This window comes from Sorghum bicolor, chromosome 5, assembly GCF_000003195.3.
Source record: "Sorghum bicolor cultivar BTx623 chromosome 5, Sorghum_bicolor_NCBIv3, whole genome shotgun sequence".
NCBI classification, from domain to species: Eukaryota; Viridiplantae; Streptophyta; class Magnoliopsida; order Poales; family Poaceae; genus Sorghum; species Sorghum bicolor.
This window is the reverse complement of record NC_012874.2, coordinates 59,218,401-59,234,109: the sequence shown is the minus strand read 5'-3', so window position 1 is coordinate 59,234,109 and position 15,709 is coordinate 59,218,401. Positions and strand designations below refer to the sequence as shown.

The following is a 15,709-nucleotide window of genomic DNA, read 5'->3' as shown; positions in this document are numbered from 1 at the left end:
CACGGAGTTGGCGGAGGCGTGTGCGTTCTTCTTCGAGCCTGGCCTCCAGCTCATCGAGCTGTTCGAGGTCAGGGCGATGTCCTCCTGCGGGGGCTGACGCTGTTCCGCGGACTCCGGGATCAGTCTTAGGAGTCGGGTTGGGTGGTGGAGTGATGTTTCCTTGCCTAGAGGGTCCAGCACCCCCTTGAGTGTTGTGGGGCACTCCTTCGACCTCAAGGTTGAAGCACTCTCGTGACGGGTCATAGCTCCCGTCTTCGGAGTCGGAGTAGCCGAGGCAGTAGTTGCTGGCCTCCAAGAAGCGCATGAAGGTCTCCGGGTCGCCATACCTGGAAAAGTCAGCGCCGGCCCACTCGTCATTGCTTGAGGGGAGATCCTCTAGGTATGACGAAACGGGTGGCGAAGCGATGAGGTCCAGGGCAGACCTGAGGTGGTGCCCTGGAAGGTCCGCATACGCACTCAACGAAGTGCTCACGGAAGAGGCGTACGTGGCGGCTGCATTCCTGAGTCCAAGAGGGAGCTCGGGAAGTGCCGCTGTCTCTCCTCTATCCATAGGTGGAGGGGGACGAGATGTTGAGGCCCCTTTGTCCTCTTTCTGGGGAACGGGCGGGGGCCGTGCCTTCCCCTTTGATCGGGGTGGGACAGGAGGTCGCGATGATCCCCTGTTGGTCCGTGAGGTGGAGCGTGACGCTCCGCGAGCCCTTCCTCTAGCGCGTGTTGAGCCGGAGGAATGGGCGATCTGGTGAGGAATATGCGGGGGGAGGGCCGGACGGGCCCTCGCCTCAGTGGTAGGGTCGGAGATCCTGGACCTCTGACGCTCCCGCCGGGCAGCCCCCGCATGGTGCCCCGAGCGCCTCCCACGCACTGACTGTGGTGGGGTCGGCTCAGGACGCGGATCGGTACCGCCACGTGGTGGAAGGAGGACCGTGTCATAGCCGGAGCCGAGGGACATGAACTCCAAACTCCCAAACATCATGATGGTGTCGTGGCGGAGTGGGTGAAATCCGTCTGCCATCCAAGCCTTTCCAGTAGGGACAGGTGAATGTCACGCAAAAGGCCCCTACCTGGCGCGCCAACTGTCGGCGTCTAGACTCGTGGTCTAGGCACAAACAAGTATATGATTGCGTGACTACCTAAACCTGGATGGTGATGCAAGTGGAACACAGGGAATTTATACTGGTTCAGGCCAAGAATGCCCTACGTCCAGTGAGATCGGGGGGTCTGTATAACCTTGCACCCAAAGGTGCTTGTAGTAGGGGGGTACAAGCAGGTTGCGAGAGAGGGCTAAGTCCCAAGTCTCGACTTTGTGGTGGACAGAGTGCTGGTTGCTATTCTGCGAGTGAGTGTGGTGAGCTCTGTGTACTTATCCTGATTATGAGCCCTGGCTCCCCTTTTATAGCCTCAAGGGGAGGCAGGTTTTTACATGGTGATTGGAGGTTTCCTCCTGCCGAGTGGAAGAATGATAGTCCCGACCCTGTAGGAGCTCGTCCATCCCGTCCTTGAGGCATGGCTGACAGCATGGCTGCTCCTGTAGAGGGTTACCGAACCCTGTTGGAATCGTGGGGGTCGGATCGGTGATGCTGCTTCTTGTCCTGTTAACTGTAGGAGGAGACAGCAAACAGTGACGCCGATTAACCTTCCCTATTCCTCTTTCACTGTGAGGCAGTACACCACAGTAAAAGAGGTAAGGTTGCATAGTGAAAAAGGTAAGGCCACAGTGACCAGGGTGGTTGGAACAGTCACCGCCATGCCCTGCCGTGATACAGAAGTTACTGTGCCTGTCACGTCGTAGGTACGGGCGCCGTGCGTCAGAAGCCTTGCCTTGATCTGGTGGGGCGTCGTTCGACGCCCGAGCCCGGGAGGGGTCGGGCGAGACGGAACTTACGCCCGACGCCGAGGGGATCGGGCGAGACAGTGCCTGTGTCCGAGCCTCTAGGGGTCGGGCGAGGCGAAACTTACGCCCAAGGTCGAGGGGATCGGGCGAGACGGTGTCTGCGTCCGAGGCCCAGGGGGTCGGAGAGTCGTGGTTTGGCCCTGAGGCTCAGGAGTCAGATGATCTGGGGCCCGTGCCCTGGCGTTTGTGCGTTTGTGGATGATTTGCTTTGTCCTTTGCGTTTTTTATCGCTTCTGATCTGGATATCTCTTTTTATGGTACCCAACAAGATGCATATTATACAAATTGGAATCAGTCCACTAAACTTTAAAGATGTTCATAATCTCCTATCACATGTTTGATCTCACTATGCCGGAGCAGGGAATCACTACCAGGTTGTAGCACCCATCACCATCGTGTGGCCAGTAATAACCGATAAAAAACAAAAAATATATGTTTTTAGAATTTGAGCCAAGACATCAACGTTTACGGCATATGTAAAATATAGTCCACACTATTTTTTAATTACATATATTTAACACTCTAAACGATCTCAAATAAAAAATTGTTAACAGTAGATTTATAGATCTTGTTGAATATCTCCATTTGACATTATCAATCATTTTAAATTTGATCTAAAAATTTAAATTAAATATTTATTTCAATATTTAGGCTTTTATAAACCACCCTAAATTAAAAGTTATCCACTATTGGACACCGTACCTTCCTAAATTATACCTAAAAATCTAAAATAAAAAATACATAATATTCTATCTAAATTCTTAGTTAAAATATACTATTGTTGAAGTAGAAACTAATGTAATATACCACATATTACTATCGGACACGTAGTAAAGCCCTATACGAGATGTAAAAACGAGATGTATATTTATTTATGAATATAAGAAGTATAATTTAGGATAAAGAAAGTACAAACGAAAATGCAAAGCTGGCAAACCCATCGAACTAAACAAAAGTACAAAGTCTTAGGCTGCTTGGCTGACCAGCTGATGCCTCACAATATTTTATGGATTTTTTTTCCAAGAACAATATTTTATGGATTTGATACAACAACGGATTCCCGGGTGAACAGGGACAAGACTAGTATTTTTTTATTGTAAAAGGCAGAGAATTACAATGTATTATAGCCCTTGTTTAGATAATTTCTTTTTAAATTTTAAGACTATAACACTTTTGTTTTTTTTAAAAAACATTATCTAATCCAAACTGTACAATTAATTTATATTTTATTTAAAAAACATTATTTAATCATAAATAGAGTAACTAAATTTAAAAGATATGCAATTAATTTATAGTAGAATTTCCTAGAAAGAGAGGACACATAGACCGCACGACAGCGCCACCTTCCTCATGTCATCACAACCAACCGGGGTGAATCTTACTTTGCATACGTGATGAACTTTACTAAACAAGAGTGTTTCTCGACTATGTACACACATCGCCCTTTCAAAAGTAGTACAGCTGATTCGTCTAAAAAAAAGATACTACAGCTGATTCGACCCAAACCCCATACTCGTACATACTTTATGTACGGTGTAATACATACACACTTGTTAAGTGGAAGGGGAAGCAGTGTGAAGTGAGTAGAACTAAGAAGGAACTCGAAGCAATGCAATCCAGACAGAGCATCCACCCCGTCGTTGCACTTGATTAACTAAGCGTGATTCTTCTTGAAGATCTTGTCGAGGACGCCCTCCCTGCTCTGCTCGATCCCCGGCGTCTCCACGCCCACGTCCTTGAGCGTCACCGCCTTCTTCGTCCTGCACACACGCACGCGATCGAGAACCACCATCAAGATTATTCAAGAAGACATCAATGATTATTCACTCACAAGTCTTAACTAAGATTCATATGTGCAGCACGAGTGAGATGGGAGAGACGACGACGACGAACGACGACGTACGGGTACTCGGCGACGGGGTCGGCGACGCCGGCGGCGAGGCTGCGGTCGTCCTGCACGTGCGCGACCTTGCGGAAGAGCGACCGGTCCACGAAGCGCTCGGCGTCGCCCAGCGCCAGCTCCGGCGCCGCCACCTCGGGCACCGCCTCCCGCTTCTTCTTGTCCACCCACACGTTGGGCGCGTGCGCCAGCTGCTGCCGCGCCGTGTGCAGGCCCAGCGTCACCGACAGCGCGATCAGCCCCAGCGCCACGTACACCGGCACGTAGTCGCCGCGCGGCGGGACCTGCTTGTTATTATTGCCGCCGCCGGTGCCGGTGCCCGCCCTGTGGTGCTCGGCGCCGGCGGTGGTCGTCGTGGCAGCGGAGCGGGAAGGGGAGAAGGCTGCCGGAGCGATGATGGGGCGGGCGTAGCGCCGCAGCACGGCCGCGCGGAGGCGGCCCGCGGCGGCTCGGAACGCCATGGACGACGACATGGCTGGCTGGCTGGCGGGCGGGCGGGCGGCGGCGACTGGTTCGGCGCGCAAGAATCCGAGCGTGACGGAAGGATGAAAAGGGCCTGGGTGTGCGGCGGACGCTTCTTTGTTGTGATGGCCCAGGTTGGTCAGGTGAAGGAGAGAGTGAGCTCGCGGTGGCGGCTTTTATGCGGAGCGGGGAGAAGCGTCTGGAACCGGGAGAGGGGCGAGGTGGCGCTGGAGGCAGCCGGACGTGGCGAGAGGGGCGGGACACGCGGCGAGGCGGGGACGCGCCGGCGTGGACCGGCACCTCCACCGCTCCACGAAGCGGCTAGAAGACGACAGCCTCGCCACCGTAGGGGGCGCCGGCGGTGGTGGCGCCTGGCCGTTGGATTCGATTGGAACGGTTCGGTCACCTGAGTACCTGGCCATATGGGCCCGTGAATCCTCCACCGACCGCAACCGTGGTTCGAATGGGAACCGTTCTAACTGTAAATTAAGGCCTCATCTTGCACGGCACCACTTCATCGGTAAAACTGTTTTTTTTTTAATTTAGCTCTATGAACAACTTTATAGATAGTGTTAGAATATCTGTAAGAATTTACCAAATGAGATTGTTATTCTTAATAATTTGATAAAACAAGAAATTATAGTCTTCAATGGTTTGGCAAATGAAGTTGACAAATTTGATAACTTGCCATCCGAGAGCAACGCACGCGCATTTATCCGCGTGCGTATCGGCTGCGCATCTCATCCTTTGTGCCGCTGGTTGCCGTTCCCGCGTGGGCGAGGAAAGTTCCTCATCTCCCTGGCCGCGCGACCCCTGGACGACGTCGTCGTCTTACACGACGTAGAGTGGTTCCACACGCACGACCCCGACGGCCTCGTCGCCCCGCGCGACCTCTTTCTGCTCCATCACGCACGCAAGACTGGCGTCGTTGGCAGCTCGCACGTGATCTTCTCATTGGGTGCCTGGATCGTGAACGACAGGGTGTCACCTCCCGCTACACTCGGGGCCGAGGCAACCGCCGTGGCGGGCGAGGCGGGAAAGCGGGAGGCGCCTGCGAAGGACCTCGCCGCCGCCGGGGAGTAGAGGAAGCTCGGTAGGAGTGACTTATGGGAGCGGTCAGAGAGCGCCATTGCTCCGCTGGACCAAAACAGTTGAATCTGATCAAATTGTGGGTCTATTTTTTTAATTTTACCAAGTTCAAATGGTAAATTATTGAAGAGCCTATATTATTTCACTTGTCATGTATTTTAGCGAGTTGCCAAAACACAAGATTTGACAAGTCAATTTTGACAAACTCTTGGAGATGCTCAGTCGTTTTGGTAAATCGTTTAGCAAAACAGCTAAATACCACGTAGGCTAGTTGAAGCCAGGAAAACCACTATTTTTGACTCAATCGCATCCTAAAGCTTTGTGAAAGTATATTTTTAGAGACAGTGGAGCTATTTCATTTTACTTCGTTCGACATAAAACGATCCTAAAGCCGAGCCTAACTTGCAACTTTTTATGGGAACCAATTCAGATCTTTTAGCAGATCCATTTCAGCGGTTCTCCAAAAAAACGGCAACAATTACTTGAGCACTTCTATTGAATCTACTAGTCATTTAACTAAAATTTTTTTTTATAATAAATCGACGAATAATACTTTTCCAAATGTTTCTCTTGAGTGTTTTGATTTTGGTGGGCCTTTTTTTTTGACAAGTACAGGGGTGGGCCTTGAGGCAAGCAACAACCGTAGTCCTGTTTGTAAGCGCATTCATTGAAGTCACTATCCGACGTCATTTCCAGTCTATATATTTTTGTTGTATATTTTTGATAATATTGAAAAAAACTATTATCCAACAACTTCTTATATCAATTTCTAATCTTTTTGCACTAGAAACTCGACTTAACCGTGTGGATAAATGAGCACGTATTCATTAGCAAATCTGAAGGTCGAAGAATGTAGGAAAAATAAAAGGCAGAATAGATTCTTGATGCAAATATACAAGAGAGATAAAATATAAAAGTTAAGATGATTTATTAATAATATGAGATTGCTAATGTAAAATTGTTTTGTATATTTTAGGATAGAGATATTATAAACTATTGAAGAAATACAATAGATATGCTCCAAACTTTTTTAGCCACTTTGAAAACTCACTGTACCAATTGCTTTTTTAAAACTTTCGGAGATGCTCTAAATAAACCACATAGAAAAACATGTTGCATACTGATTAAACTTTCTTAATTTTATTATATCAATATAAAATATATTTAACAATTAATCCAACAATATTCATTATACACTATAAATATTGATACTCTTTTGTACATATTTAGTTAAAGATTATGGGAAAGTAAAAGTGACTTTTTTTGGGGGGACTAATAGCCAACCCTACACGAGAGTAGTGGCATAGCATCTAGGATCAACACTGAACTATAACGAAATTCATACTAAAGGATATCAAAATCAAACATTATTGCCCTATGATTTGTAATTTGCTAGCGATATCATACATTTTGACATGTTTCACACAGTTTCACATTATTTTTTCCTTTTCCTTTTACCGTGCTGTCTAGAATGATTCACGGCGCAAACTTACCATCGCCATCTACTAGTAGAAGCATCATGAATTGTGACTGCACTAGGATGGGTGCGTTTGGTTTACAGCCGCTGCAAGCTGCAACTAATATGCGGACGTCGAAAATGAAGTGGCAAGTGATGGCGAAACCGCGACATGCCGCAACTCATGCAATGAACCAAACGAGCCAAAAATAGAGTTTGGAAGGTTCAGCGCGATGCAACAATGCGTGGATGTAAACCAAACACGCCCTTAACTGTCTTGTTTGGATGTTGTCGGATTCACACCAATCCACATGTGTTGAGGTGGATTGGAGTTGGACTTGAACTACATTCCACCTCAATCCACACCAACACACATGGATTGAAGTGAATACGACAACATCCAAACAAGGCCTTAAGAATGAACTTAGAAAATAAACAATTTCCATGAAATGTATCATTTTTCCCCATATATATAAAGCATTTTTCAGGTAATCTAGTCTCATCCCTCATTATTTAGGCTACCTGAACATGCATGTATTAGTTTGTGCGATGGAGGAGCATTACGTTCATTTCCTTTCATTCTTAATCCATCCTTAATCTAGAATGCATTGCATATACTTCCTTTGTTTTAAATTATAAACATTTTGACTTTTCTAAATATATTGTTTTTATTATATGTCTAGACATAGCATATATATCTAAAAAGGTTAAAACATCTTATAATTTAAAATAAAGATAGTATGAACATAGTTCAGAGTAGTTTTTCACGGTTCTCTCTCTCTTTTCCCTCTCCAAGCCATGCATGAAGCTGTTAGTGAAGCCGTTTTGCTAATTAGTTTTTCTAAACAAATCTTCGCTTCATCGAGAATTCTGCCTGTGAAGTTGTTAAAAAAAAGCTTTAATGATGAAGCTGACCTGTGTTTTTATAACTAATTAATATAATTGACATATATATAATTAATATAGGGAAGTTATTATTATATATATTAAATTAAATATATTAATATAGATAGAGATATGGACAGATAAAATATCCGGACAAGAAATAGGTCAAATGGACCTCTGTGAGAGAGCCTTGTTGCCAACGTCCCTATCCCTAATCCACGGCTCACGTAGATAGGGCCCAACACGTCTCCCCCCCACGCCCCTCGCTAGTGGCCTACCTGGGCCGTAACCGTCAGTGCGCGTTTACGGTTACGGGCAGCCTTGACTTGTCTCCGTCTCCGTGCCGTGCGCCGGGCTCCCGTAGATCTAGCCTTCCGCTCCGCATACCACCACGCTCGCTGTACCGTTGAGGAGCAACTCCGTCTATTTCTTTTCCCGTTCATTCACCCCCTGCGCGCGCGCTCTCTCTCTTTCCTTCCTGCGATCGACGACCCTAGAGGCCGCCGCCCCTACGCCAGGTGCCCAGGCTTCTTCGCCGGACCCCTTCGCCATGTCTTCGCCGGACCCTTCGCCGTCGACGAGCACCCAACAGGTATGCCCACCCCTCCTCTTCCCTCCCCCCCTCTCTCCTGCGCGATGCCGAGGTCCCAAACCCTAACCTAAGCTATTTGGTGTGTACTCGGATCTTATCTAATTATCACAAGCGTGTACTACATGTTTAATGCCCTGTCGAATTCGGTTTTGCTGCAAAAGTTTATCGGATCCGCCCCCTGCAGTTGGTCTTGGTTTGTTTGGTTTGCTCTGTAGAGATGGAGGGTTAGGGAGGAACTAACTTGGTTTTGTTTCTGCATTGGTATCCGGACTTGCGAATCCAGCCGAAGCAATTGGAGGGTGTGACAGTTCTTCTGAAAGAGGCAAGCAGGTAAATGTTGCAATGCACCTTTCTTCTCAGTTTAATAATAGCAAGATTGCCGGTAATTTTGTCTTGTTGATATGCGATGCTCATAAATTTCTATCGGTGTGTTACTAATTACGGCTACTGATATAGTGATATATAATCTGTATCTGTAACAGTTTAGTTTGTCTAGTGGTTCATAATCAAATATGGTATGATAACTCTTGTCAACGTTCTCGTGAAATGCCAGGTTCTACCGCAGAGCATATAACGAACTGTTCTCGGGTGGAACTACTGAGCAGGAGCCTGAATCATCGACTAGTACTCCTGAGTATATGCTTTTTGGGTGGCATCTCTTCTTAATGCTTCGTTCGAGATCACCGGAATTGTTCAAGGACCTGGTGTCCTGCATCCATGGATTAGTTGCTGTATTGGTCAGTTTGCTTATTTCCCCTTTCTTTTTGTTTCATTGTGGATTTTTGAACTATGACTCCTTTACTGCTCTGAGCTGCTGCTTGTATTTTTGATTGATCACAAAACTGCTTACTGCAATGCAGGCCATACTTTTGATCCACGTACCAGCTAAATTTAGGAGATTCATGATTGATGGCTCTTCTCACTTAAGTAATTGTTCCTTCTGAATCTATTTTTTAATTTGTTCAATTTGTTCATTCAGCATATGGCCCATAGTTATGTTTTTTTGGTTTGCTTGAATTCAGTCAAACAAAATGAGAAAGGCATGGATCTTATTGCTTCGTTATGCCATAATTATCATGCCTCTGAAGAATGTGTGAAAGAAATGATGGACAAGTCTCATAAGGCAATAGAAGACATTTTCGGCACGAAAGCACTAAGTGCATCAGAGGGCAAAACAGAAAATTTGGATAAGATAGACACAGGCATGGGACCTTTCCTCACATGTTTGTGCATGCAAACCTAGTTCTGGTTATGCCGCATACTTGAATTAGCTGAATTGTTATGTCAATGTTCTGTTGCAGATGGCCTGATGTATTTCAAAGGTCTCATTGATACTGAGTGTTTCCAGTCAAATCTGGAAAAAATGGAGAAACTATGCAATCCAAATAGCTGTGAAGGGGAGCTTGATTATAAATCAATTTTGATCAATAATGATTATATCCCCTGTGCTGAGAACTCGCCTGGGGATTCCACCAATTTAGGACATTCAAAGGTATCCAGAATGGTTTGTAAATTTCAGTAGGTTGAATTTCTTTTTGTAGATTGTATCAATTGATTCATTTTCTTCTTTTGCAGCGTGTCTTTGAAATATTGGCATCTCCCACAAAGACAATAAAGAACATGCTGACTGTTCCTAGTTCCCCTTTGTCACCTGCCACTGGTGGTTCAGTCAAGATTCTGCAAATGACACCAGTAACTTCTGCCATGACGACAGCTAAGTGGCTTCGTGAGGTGATATCTTCATTGCCAGAGAAGCCTTCATCTAAGCTTCAGCAGTTGCTGTCATCATGTGATAGGGATTTGACAAATGCTGTCACAGAAAGGGTAAGCATAGTTTTGGAAGCAATTTTTCCAACCAAGTCTTCTGCTGATCGGGGTGGCTCATTAGGCATCAGTTGTGCAAATGCCTTTGATATTCCATGGGCAGAAGCAAGAAAAATGGAGGCTTCCAAGTTGTACTATAGGGTATTAGAGGCAATTTGCAGAGCTGAGTTACAAAACAACAATGTAAATAATCTAACTCCATTGCTGTCAAATGAGCGTTTTCACCGATGTTTGATTGCATGTTCAGCGGAGCTAGTATTGGCGACACATAAGCCAGTCTTCATGATGTTTCCTGCTGTTCTTGACAGTACAGGGCTAACTGCATTTGATTTGAGCAAAATAATTGAGAACTTTGTAAGACATGAAGAGACCCTCCCAAGACAATTGAAAAGGCACCTAAATTCCTTAGAACAACAACTTTTGGAAAGTATGGTATGGGAGAAAGGTTCTTCATTGTATAACTCACTGATTGTTGCTAGGCCATCTGTTACTTCAGAAATAAAGCGCCTTGGTCTTTTGGCTGAACCAATGCCATCTCTTGATGACTTAGTGGCAAGGCAGAATATTCATGTTGAGGGCTTGCCTGCTACACCATCTAAAAAACGTGCTGCTGGTCCAGGTAATTTGCTACTCAGCCTTAGTTTGATTTTTCACATTTAGTCTATAAGTAGCAGTCATTATATTCAGTGCTTTAGTAACTATAATTGTTGTCACTGCCATTTTATCATCAGAAGCTTGAATGAAATATTGGTTCAGTATTAGCATTGTGTCCTGAAGGTTAAGATTAGCTTTATTGCTGAAAGGCAAAAAAAAGTAAAGGGTAATGTGGTTGAAAATTATGGTCAGGAAAGATGAAAGTCAGCCTTAATAATGTGAAACATTGTGCACCAATGAAACTTCACCCTGAATTTGTTTGTTTGTAGCAGTACAAGTGTACAATGTATTCTTAGTAAATGTACAATGTATATTAGTGTAAAGTATGGTCCTTGTCACTTATTAGTGCAGAAGGTAACATGAACTCAAGTTGCGGTCCAGGATCTATTTTCCTTTATATCAATTGTGTAATAGTTTTGTAGAAGTGACTTTTTGAACAAGGAGTTTATAAAAATATGGTGCATTTCTAATTGGATACCGTCTAAAAATTTGAAGGTTCAATAACCTTAAAGATTAAACTGCAATGTTTTTTAAACAAGTAATTCTATATTTCTATTTGGTACTCCTCTTCGTTCTTTTTAGGCTTTTGGCTCTTCTCTCTATTTTATTCAACACTTGTTTCTTGCAGATGACAACGCTGATCCTCGATCACCAAAGAGATCGTGCAATGAATCTAGGAACACAGTGGTAGAGCACAATTTGCAGACACCTCCACCCAAGCAAAGTCACATGGTGTCGACTAGTTTGAAAGCAAAATGCCATCCACTCCAGTCCACATTTGAAAGGTTTAATCACCTGTTTCAGTTGTACTGTATTTACGCATTCTACTTTTCTGTTAACGAAACAGAAGTATTTTTTTACCATTTGTCTACTTTGCAGTCCAACTGTCAGTAATCCTGTTGGTGGGAATGAAAAATGTGCTGATGTGACGATTAAGATATTCTTTTCCAAAGTATGGATCTTTTCATAATCAGAACTTCACTTCTGTGATTTATCTTCTTTCCTAAAGTTTTGATTTTGACCTGTAATTTCTTCAGATTCTGAAGTTGGCTGCTGTTAGAATAAGAAACTTGTGCGAAAGACTTCAACATGTGGAACTGACAGAGCGTGTCTATAATGTCTTCAATCAGATTCTTGATCAACAGACAACATTATTTTTTAATAGGCACATCGATCAACTTATCCTTTGCTGTCTTTATGGTGTTGCAAAGGTATCATTTACACTATTTAATGAGCTTCCTGCAATTACTTTCCTTTTATCTTGGCTGGCTGACCATGCCTTCTGTGACAGGTTTGTAAATTAGAACCCTCATTCAAGGAGTTACTCAACAATTACAGAAAGGAAGCACAATGCAAACCAGAAGTTTTTTCAAATGTCTATATTGGGAGTAGGAATCGTAATGATGTATGTACCTTGGCTTCTATATTGCACCTTTATTCTGACAGTTTTCATTCTTCGGGTGCTCCTTATTGCTTCTTTTTCTGAAAGTTATTTGCTATCAACAGGTATTAGTATCACGCCATGTTGATATTATTACTTTTTACAACGAGGTGTTTGTTCCAGCAGCCAAGTCTTTCTTGGTGTCACTAATATCATCCGGTACTCGTCCAGAAGACAAGAAGAATGCTAGTGGTATATGCTATACCCACTTCTCAGTTTGAACTGTTATTTCTTTTCCTATGTGTCAATGATACCATTACTCTTGCTTAGGCCAAATTCCTGGATCACCCAAGCCATCTCCTCTCCCAAATTTACCAGATCTGTCCCCGAAGAAAGTTTCAGCATCTCATAATGTATATGTGTCTCCTTTGCAGCAAGCCAAGGTTTTTTTCTTTCTCATTCTTCGCTTTACTTTCTACAGAACACTAATGTGTCAACAACAGCATCAATGACAAAGCCGTTGAGTCCCTGTTAGAATGTCTGTTTTTTCATAATTGGGCTTACCCTAACCAGGGTGGCCATATAGTTAGGGATACATGGGCCTCATGGGCCTAGCCTCATGGGCCTAATACTCATATACTCTAACATCCCCCCGCAGTCTGAACTACCGTCGCAGCGGAGTTCGCAGACTGGACACGAAAGAAAAGAGGTACAACACACGAGCCCCCCCACAGACACAACTAGCCACTGGTGATGTTGAGGCTGGAGCGGAACTCGGTGAAGGTTGAGGACGGGAGACCCTTGGTGAAGATGTCGGCGAACTGGGAGGTGGTCGGGACGTGGAGGACCCGAACATCGCCGACAGCGACCCGGTCCCGGACGAAGTGTAGATCGATCTCCACATGCTTGGTCCTCTGGTGCTGCACAGGGTTGGTGGAAAGGTACACCGCACTGACGTTGTCGCAGTAGACCAGCGCGCTCCGGGAGAGAGGGCTGTGGAGCTCGGTGAGGAGCTGCCGGAGCCAGGAAGCCTCAGCCACGCCGTTGGCGACAGCACGGTACTCCGCCTCGGCACTGGAGCGGGAGACGACCGGCTGGCGCTTGGACGACCAAGACACCAGGTTGCCGCCTAAGAAGACGGCGTAGCCGGAGGTGGAGCGGCGGGTGTCCGGGCACCCGGCCCAGTCGGCGTCGGTGTAGACGACGAGCTCGGTGGAAGACGACCGTCGGTGAAGGAGAAGACCAAAGTCGACTGTGCCGCGGAGGTACCGTAGGATCCGTTTGAGAGCGGTGAGGTGTGGCTCCCTAGGATCATGCATATGGAGGCAGATCTGCTGAACTGCATACGTGATATCAGGCCGGGTGAAGGTGAGGTACTGAAGTGCCCCGGCAAGACTCCGATATGCAGTGGGATCTGTCACTGGTATACCCTCAGCCTCCGAGATCTTGCCCTGGGTGTCAACAGGAGTGGAGCAGGGCTTGCAGTCAGTCATCCCAGCTCTCTCCAGGATATCAAGAGTGTACTGCCGCTGGTGAAGGAGTAATCCAGCAGGGTGAGGCTCAACAGTAACCCCGAGGAAGTGATGTAGTGTACCCAGATCCTTCATAGCAAACTCCTGCTGAAGAGAGGCGATGATCCGCCGAAGGAGTGACTCAGTGGAGGCTGTGAGGACAATGTCATCAACATAGAGCAGCAGATATGCAGTTTCAGCCCCATGGTGATAGATGAACAGAGAGGTATCTGACTTGGCCTCCACAAACCCCAGAGTCAGTAGAAAAGCAGCAAACCGATGGTTCCACGCCCGGGGGGCCTGCTTGAGGCTGTAGAGAGACTTGTTGAGCCGACACACCATGTCTGGACGAGAAGAGTCAACAAACCCCGCCGGCTGACTGCAGTAGACTGTCTCAGTAAGAACGCCATGTAGGAAGGCATTCTTGACGTCCAGCTGATGCACGGGCCACCCGCGTGTGAGAGCTAGCGAGAGCACCGTGCGGACAGTGGCCGGCTTCACCACCGGGCTGAAGGTCTCGTCGTAGTCGACACCGGGCCGCTGAGTGAAGCCCCGGAGAACCCAGCGAGCCTTGTACCGCTCAAGGGTGCCGTCAGCCCGGCGCTTGTGGGTCCAGATCCACTTGCCGGTGACGATGTTGGAGCCCGGCGGTCGTGGCACCAGATCCCATGTCTGGTTGGCGAGGAGGGCCGCGTATTCCTCTTCCATCGCGCGGCGCCAGTGAGGGTCCAGCAAGGCCTCGCGGACGGAAGAGGGTACCGGTGAGACCTGCGAGTCCCCGGGCATCGCCACAAGAGCCCGGGGCTGCAGGGTCCCAGCCGCGTGTCGCGTCACCATCGGGTGAACATGACGCGGGTGTCGGTGAAGGAGCGGTGGGTGGTACACCGGCGTCGTGGCCCGAGAGGCTGGGTGCCTCGGCGGCGGGGTCGGTGTCGCCGGCGGGGAAGACGTCGCCGGTGGCGCAGGTGACTCCGGCGAAGAGGGGGCCACCGGCGCCGCCGGAGGCAGCGGCGCCAGCCGGGCACGTCGCTGGTAGACGCGCACCGGCTGGGCGAAACGTGGAGTCGGAGACGCCGACCCGGGACCCACGTCGGGACCACGTCGCTGGTAAACCCGCACCGGCTGGGCGAAGCGTGCCGGTGGGGCTGGTGTCGATGGTGCCGACCCGAGACCCGCGTCAGGCTCCGGGGCCGGGCCGGAAGGTGACTCCTCGGGACCCGGGCAGGGTAGAGGCCCCGAGGTGTCACGAGCGACAGGCGACGTAGAAGTACCTGCAGGAAACACCGGGAAAGGTGGCTCGACCACCGGGTCAGTAGGAAACACAGAGGAGAGGTCAAGCTCCGAGGTGGAAGCAGGAGTGGTAGTGGTGGAAAAGGGGAAGATCGACTCGTCGAACACCACATGTCGAGATATGAGGACTCGACGAGAGGTAAGGTCGTAGCATCGATACCCCTTGTGATCCGGGGAGTACCCAAGGAAGACACAGAGGGTCGAACGGGGTGCCAGCTTGTGAGGAGCAGTGGCGGTGGTGTTGGGGTAACACGCACACCCAAAGACTCGAAGGTGATCATAGCGAGGAGGGGTACCAAAGAGAGCGTGGTGTGGTGTGGGAGCTGGACAAGCAGCGGAAGGAAGGCGGTTAAGGAGGTAAGTGGAGGTGTGCAAGCTCTCGGCCCAGAAGCGAGCAGGAAGAGAGGCCTGGAGCAGGAGAGTGCGCAGGGTGTCGTTGGTGGTGCGAATCATGCGCTCAGCCTTGCCGTTCTGGGAGGAGGTATACGGACAAGACATGCGCAAATGGACACCGTGAGAGAGAAAGAAGGCGCGGGAGGTGGAGTTGTCGAACTCCCGACCATTGTCACACTGGACAGCCTTGACAGTGAGGCCAAACTGTGTGGACACCCAAGCGAAAAAGTGGACAAGCGCGGGGAAAGCATCAGACTTTGCACGTAAAGGAAAAGTCCAGGAATAATGAGAATAATCATCCACCACCACAAGATAGTATTTGTATCCAGAAATACTGAGGACTGGAGAGGTCCATAAGTCACAATTACAAGGTCAAAAATG

At 47.7% G+C, this 15,709-nt stretch overlaps 2 protein-coding genes across 2 annotated transcripts; one reads left to right on the top strand and one right to left on the bottom strand.

Annotated features, from left to right (window-relative positions):
* On the bottom strand, nt 3,270-4,413 carry LOC8064824. The gene is made up of 2 exons (XM_002449574.2): nt 3,795-4,413; nt 3,270-3,651 (listed from the first exon to the last, which is right to left on the bottom strand). The coding sequence occupies exons 1-2, from the start codon at nt 4,262-4,264 to the stop codon at nt 3,546-3,548; spliced, it is 576 nt and encodes a 191-aa protein (XP_002449619.1). The 5' UTR covers nt 4,265-4,413; the 3' UTR covers nt 3,270-3,545.
* Nucleotides 8,058-12,958, top strand: LOC8056978 (retinoblastoma-related protein 1). Its single transcript, XM_002450835.2, has 13 exons — nt 8,058-8,275; nt 8,559-8,605; nt 8,829-9,012; nt 9,136-9,202; nt 9,298-9,477; nt 9,577-9,767; nt 9,851-10,718; nt 11,382-11,538; nt 11,633-11,705; nt 11,791-11,964; nt 12,045-12,158; nt 12,260-12,386; nt 12,465-12,958. The coding sequence occupies exons 1-13, from the start codon at nt 8,234-8,236 to the stop codon at nt 12,644-12,646; spliced, it is 2,406 nt and encodes an 801-aa protein (XP_002450880.2). The 5' UTR covers nt 8,058-8,233; the 3' UTR covers nt 12,647-12,958.